This window comes from Carlito syrichta, unplaced genomic scaffold, assembly GCF_000164805.1.
Source record: "Carlito syrichta isolate Samal-C Ts95f unplaced genomic scaffold, Tarsius_syrichta-2.0.1 Scaffold304635, whole genome shotgun sequence".
In the NCBI taxonomy this organism is placed as follows: domain Eukaryota; kingdom Metazoa; phylum Chordata; class Mammalia; order Primates; family Tarsiidae; genus Carlito; species Carlito syrichta.
This window is the reverse complement of record NW_007248731.1, coordinates 44,202-51,178: the sequence shown is the minus strand read 5'-3', so window position 1 is coordinate 51,178 and position 6,977 is coordinate 44,202. Positions and strand designations below refer to the sequence as shown.

Genomic DNA, 6,977 nt, shown 5'->3' with positions numbered 1-6,977 from the left:
AACCAAAAAAAAAAAAAAAAAAAGACACAGGGACAGACAGTAACATTCAATCATCAGAAGGCAAATTAGATAGACATGTACAGATTTTTATCAATTTGCTCTCTAAAATTTGTTGTTTGAATGTTCCTTATTTTAGGTATCAAAAATGTATCCATGTAAAAGCCATATAGATTTTAATTATTCAGTTTTTGTTTTCTGAAGTTTTCAGCTACCACAATCTAATAGAGAAATATTTTGTTTTAAAACTCAAAAAACAGCCGGGTTCAGTGGCTCAGCCTGTAATCCCACGCCTTTGGGAGGCTGAGGTGAGTGGATTGCCTGAGCCCGCAAGTTCGAGACCCGCCTGGGCAGCGAGACCTCATCTCTACAATAAATCAAAAAATCAGCTGGGCATGGTAGCGCATGACTGTAATTCCGGCTACTTGGAAGGCTGAGGCGGAAGGATGCCGGAGTCTGGCAGGCGAGGCTGCGGTGGCCAGGAGTGGCCACTGCACTCCAGTCTGAGCGACAGAGTGAGACTCCAACTCAAAAAAAAAAAAAAAAAAAAAAAAAAACCAAAACTCAAAAAACTGTAAGATCATTTTTCCTTTTTTTAGTATCAGACAACACTTAACAAAAGATTTTTTATCTTTTTAGAATTAAGAGAAAATAACCATACATGGCACTCTTTTTCCAACTTTCCAGAAAGAGCTAATCAGTTACCAACATTTTGTTCTCAAGTCACACAGGTACAAAAAAGCACTTCTACTTTTTAAAAATGTGTACTCTACCCTTTAAGTAAAAGTTTGGTAAGGAGATTCTTTTATAATACTGTGAAATAGTTTACATAAGCAAGCACTCTAACGTATTAGACATTATACAAATTGAGTCTAACTTTCACAGTATGCAACTGACTTCGTTTCTAACTTAGTCAAGGATACTGAAAATGTCCATAGTCGATAAGAATAAGGCCTGGATACAGCAGTATGCATAATGCATTAGCAATCTGTAGAGAAAAATATTGTGAAATGAGAAAGTAATCAGTTATGCAGACCAAACACAGTAAAAAAGTGTGGTTTTCACTTAATACAGTAGGAGGTACTATACTTTCTTTTCAACAAAATACTGTTTTCATAAAACAACTTTTTTTTTCTTTTTTAGTTGAAATCTCACTCTGTCTCCCAGACTGGAGTGCAGTGGTACATTCCCAGCCACCACAGCCTCAACCTGCTGGGCTCCAGTGATCCTTCCACCTCAGCTTTCCAAGTAGCCAGAACTACAGGGGCACACTACCACACCCATTTAATTTTTTATTTATTGTACAGACGAGGTCTCTCCAAGTTGCCCAAGTGGGTCTCGAACCTGCGGGCTCAGGCAATCCATTCACCTCGACCTCCCAAACTGCTGGGATTACAGGCTGAGTCAGCGAGCCCAGCCAAAACAATTCTTTCGACACTAAAGTTTTCAGAGAGGTGACACAAGACACTTCATACCCATCCTTAATGGGTATTTGTCAGAAGAAGCAATTCTAGATATACAAATCAGAGAAGTCAATTCAAGGATTAACCTATCTAAAATGACTAAAAACAGTATTTGATAACAATGAATATAAGAATATATAACAAATTTCTAACGTGCCTTTCCGTTTAGTCAATCTCACAAGCCTGCTCAAAATTTAGATTTACCAGTCATGCAATAAATTCAGCATGATATGTGGTTAAGGAGTACATAACTTCCAAAATGCAGTATCATCTTAGTGCTGTAAGATAAGCTGATGTTTTCTAAATGAAAATTAATTGATAGAAGATATAATGTTTCTTATTAATCTGTTTCTAAAAGCACAGCTTCCCTAAGGTCTATCCTTAATAGCTGAGCTAATAAAGAAAATATTTCAGAGAGGAACTGTCAGGATGCTTTAAAATTTACCTTTTTCTTAGTAGAGATCTCTTTCAAATAACCACAGTACAAAACCACTGCAGGTATGTAAATCAGCAAATCAGCAACTAAAACTGGAAAAAACAAAGCAAACAGTTTTAAGCAAGAGACCACTGGGACCTACAACAACCAATGACCTGCCTCCCTTCCTCCATCCTGACTGAGAATTCTGCTCACATTCTTGGGCAAGTCCTTTAATTAGTCCTTTTCAATCTCTTCATCTCTGTCTAATTTCAATTAGGAAAGAGTCTCTTAATTTTTCCTAACAAATTCACACATTCAATCAGATATATCCAGTATTCTCATTTTACTCTGACTTGGGCTTAAAAATTAAGACTATTCAAAGCTGACAGAGTGAAACCCTGTCTCAAATATATATATAATTATATATTTTATATTATATGTATATATTATATATATATACACAAACAAGAAAAGATAGTATTTATTTATACACACACACACACACACACACACACACACACACACACACACACACAAAGCAAGAAAAGATAGTATTTTTTACCTCAATATCTATGTACTCCAAATTTTATGGTATGAATAACTTAAATGTTGCAATGAATAGGAGAATTTTTTTAAATGTTAATCTTTATTTAAAAATATAAGCTTTTTCTGGTCAGGCCAGATCACACCAGTAATCCTAGTGCTTTGGGAGGCCAAGGCAGGAGGATAGCTTGAGCCCAAGAGTTCAAGACCAACCTAGGCAATACAGCGAGACCTCGTATCCACAAAAAAAATTTAAAAATTTAAAAAATAGCTGTGCCTGGTGGTGGGCATCTGTAGTCCCAACTACTTGGGAGGTTGAGGCAGAAGGATCACCGAGCCCAGGAGGTTGAAGCTACAGTGAGCCGTGATCATACCACTGTACTGTTGCAGTGATCACCTCACTTCAACAGAGACCCCAACTCTAAAAAAGAAAATAATAAATATAAACTTCTTCTAATTAATGCATATAAAGAATTTGAGAGCCCAGGCAAGGAAAAAATTAACACTAAAAAAAGAAAAACGCAATTCAAAATTCTGAATGTGCAGTCCTTTTAGAACAAAGAAAAACAAATACATTGTTCTTCAAATGTACAACACAGCTGTCCAAAGAGCATATCTTCTTGGCCAAGCATGGTGGTTCACACCTATTATCCCAGCACTTTGGGAGATTGAGGCAGGAGAAGTGTTTGAGGCCGAGAGTTGACTGAGCAACATAATGAGACCCCTAACCCCCATCTACACACACACACACACACACACACACACACACACACACACACACACACAAACACACACACAGCCTATTTTTTTCTTGTACCTCACAAAATACAGCGTCCAGAAAAAGGTAAGTGGCAGTAAGCCATCAGTGTTAGATGCAGACAATCTATGTTCAGCTCGATGTCACATTTGAGATGACACTGACAGACAAACACTGACAAACAAACACTCCTAAAGGAGTGCTCAAATGGAGCCCTCAAAACTATAATACCATTCAACAAATTGGTCATCTAAGGAAGAGCTAATGTATCTAGGAATGCTTAACCTAGAGGTGACTTCCTAGGCCTATAGAATGCTAGGTATATAAGGAACCAGAAAACAGAACCTAGAGTGACTAACGGAAGTTCAATATAAGAAGGTAATTTTCAATGATGGAGGTGCTTTAAAAATAGAACAAGCTTTTTCTCAAGGTTGTGAGTTCCCTGAAAATACAGGCATTGTTTCAGAAACTGAATAATCACATGGTGAGTACACTGATCAGAAAGGACCTGGCTTTGGAGGAAAAAGGAGAGTGGCGAGAGGGAGGACACAACAGGCAACACAGGTGATCTGCTGGGCCAGAGATCTCGACTGGAGGGACAGTAAAGAGACCCAAGTCTGACTATATTTAGACTAATTAAGGAAAAAGCCTGGGCTAACATTAAAGTTCAAGTCATGTAAATCTTTTAAAGCAATCTAAGCTTATTATTTTCAAGCTCCCAGAACTACCAGGTTAAAAAAATGCCAGGCACTCAGAATTAATCCTTTCTACTCTTTTGGTTAGCTTACATACACATTTGGTCTTGTATCACATACTCTCAAGCATACGTATGTGTAGCTATGTAATTTTAAAGTACAAAAAAAGCATCTTTTATCTGTCCAAAGTTTTTAAGGAACTGAATTTTACATCCAATACCTACTGTTCTTTTACCTGTTGTACGCATGAAGAGCTTATGTGTCTCACTTTCATATCCACGTGATGTATGGAGAGCAATCCAGTCTGGATTTATAAACTTTGCCCTGCAGATCAAAGCATATACACATACCCTTTATTTCTCATCACTTTTAGCAATAAGGACATTTGAGGGCATTTGAATTTATTCTGAGAATTGGCCACTGCTCTCATAAAGCAAGAGCATCAATGCTTAAGCTTTACTCTTTATTTCATCATGTGAAACTGACTTAAGTTATAAAACAGCATCTGCCTTGTTCCTCTCTTAATAAAACCATGTAACATATAACCAGAATCCCTACCTTCACAGTTCTTCCAATGTAAGAACAATCTGGTACATCACATTTCATTTATTATTATTTTTTGAGTCAGAGTCTCACTCTATCGCCCAGGCTAGAGTGCAGTGGCACGTTCACGGTCACCTCAGCCTCAACCTACTGGGCTCAGGCGATCCTTCAACCTCAGCCTTCCAAGTAGCTGGAACTACAGGCATGCACCACCTCACCCGGCTATTTTTTTTTTTTTAATTTATTGTAGAGATGAGGTCTTGCCATGTTGCCCAGGCTGCTCTTGAACCCCTGGGCTCAGACAATCCTCTCACCTTGGCCTCCCAAAGTGCTGGGATTATAGGTGTGAGCCAATGCGCCCATCCACATTTCATGTATTAAACACAAACTTTATAAAGAATATGCTACTATTGACCATAAGATCACATTTTATAACTTATAATCTTTTCATTTATCATAATGATTAGCTATAATAAACAGCTATTAACAATCATAAATCACTGTATAAAACTAAACACAATTATTAAAGATAAATGAAATTTTTAATCATATTACATTACCCCAAACACTACAAAGTCTAACTGATTATCATGATGATTGGGAGCTTATTTTTAATCCATGAAGCTTACTTTTGCAAAACATGAATACACTCATGTGCTACAAAACGCCATTTCAATCAGCAATGGGTGGCATATATGACAATGGTCCTGTAAGGTAATAGATTTTTACTGTATATTTTCTATATTTAGATATGTTTGGGTACATAAATATCACGATGTTATAACTGCCTACAGTATTCAGTACAATAACATGCTGTACAGCTTTGTAGCCTAGGAGCAATAGGCTAGACCGTAAGCCTAGGTGTGTAGTAGCCTAGACACTCCAGGTTTGTGTAAGCACACTCTACGATATTAACACAACTATGAAATCACCTGACGATGCATTTCTCAGAATGTATTCTTGTCATTAAGTGGCACATGACTGCAGTTAAAGATGAAATAATTAGACAAGGAAGGCAAGTTCAGAAGACACTGTGAAGAAGTTCCTCAAATTTTTGCTGGCACATCTCAAGTCTGAGATGGAATACCACCACAGAGAAAAACTGGGTCTCTAAAACAAGTTCCTACTCTTCTGTAAACTATTCTGCTTCTTTAAAAGGAGGAGGAATTCCAATCCCCGTCTAAAATCATAAGTAAAACACTTCCATGATTCTATTTTCCACCTTGACAGAATAGTCAGAATACCACCGGGACCTGTATTTTTCATTTGCTTTGGGCCATTCCAGAAAAAGCTTTCTGACACACAACTAGCCCATATTTGATATATTTCTCAGTTCATGCATAATTGGTAGCATCTCTACTTCAAAACAAAGCTAGGTTTTGCATTTCTTGCTAGGTATTCCTCCAAAGAAATTACAGAAATCAATTACCTTACAACCTATTTGTAATACATAATACAACAGCAAGAAAGCCCAATCACACTGTTTCATACTGTATCTACTAAGGGCATAAATATTTAAAGTTATATCGAGGAAGAAAAACTTACACATATGCACATAAGAGACTATGATAAGCTGTAAGAGGTGGGTAATCCAATCCCCAGTACTGTAAATTGTTATCACTGCTGTTAAAATACCTGGGAAAAAAGGAAAAAGAAAGTACCATTCTATTAATCAATATTCAAGAAGTAGACTTATAATTTAACACCCCACCTCATTTATTTAAACTAAGCTTAATTATTTCATTAATTATTAAGCTACTAATAATTAAGCCATGACAACAGATACAAGCCAGAATTGTCTTAGGCAAACTGGGACTTACTGTCACCCTACTATCTGTAAACTTAATCAATGACTAACACTTATACAACAAAAAATAAGCAACAAAGACAATTTGTGTCTGAAAGTCTAAAGGAATTAAAGAAATGACACAAGCCGGGCTTGGTGGCTCAGCCTGTAATCCCCCGCCTTTGGGAGGCTGAGGTGAGTGGATTGCCTGAGCCCGCGGGTTTGAGACCCGCCTGGGCAGCAAGACCTCATCTCTATAATAAATCAAAAAATCAGCCAGGTGTGGTAGCACATGCCTGTCATTCCAGCTACTCCGAAGGGTGAGGTGGAAGGATCGCCGGAGCCCAGCAGGTGGAGGCTGCGGTGGCCGGGAGCAGCCACTACACTCCAATCTGGGTAACAGAGTGAGACTCCAACTCAAAAAAAAAAACAAAACAAAAGAAATGACACAAAAATCACAATTTTAAAATGTAAATAATCAATAACAAAGAACACATACAGATTTGGTTTATGGAAAGAGAAATACTTCATGGAATAGGCAGGCTCAGAGTTAAGACTGAAAATAATGTTTGAAAATAATTCAGCCAGCCGGGTTTGGTGGCTCAGACTGTAATCCCGCACTTTGGGAGGCTGAGGTGAGTGGACTGCTTGAGCCCGCAGGTTCGAGCCCCGTCTAGGCAACTTGGAGAGACCTCATCTCTACAATAAATCAAATAATTAGCCGGGCGTGGTAGTGCACACCTGTAGTTCCAGCTACTTGGAAGGCTGAGGCAGA

The 6,977-nt window shown here is 37.9% G+C and overlaps 1 protein-coding gene across 1 annotated transcript in view; it reads right to left on the bottom strand.

Annotated features, from left to right (window-relative positions):
• Window positions 1-6,977, bottom strand: part of ALG6 (ALG6, alpha-1,3-glucosyltransferase) — a 55,334-nt gene that overhangs the window by 25,512 nt on the left and 22,845 nt on the right. Inside the window, exons 4-7 of the mRNA XM_008060498.2 lie at window positions 5,962-6,051; window positions 4,109-4,197; window positions 1,906-1,988; window positions 921-985 (exon numbers count right to left, since the gene is read on the bottom strand). Coding sequence (XP_008058689.1) covers window positions 921-985; window positions 1,906-1,988; window positions 4,109-4,197; window positions 5,962-6,051 — 327 coding nt within the window. The remainder of the gene's footprint in view (window positions 1-920; window positions 986-1,905; window positions 1,989-4,108; window positions 4,198-5,961; window positions 6,052-6,977) is intronic.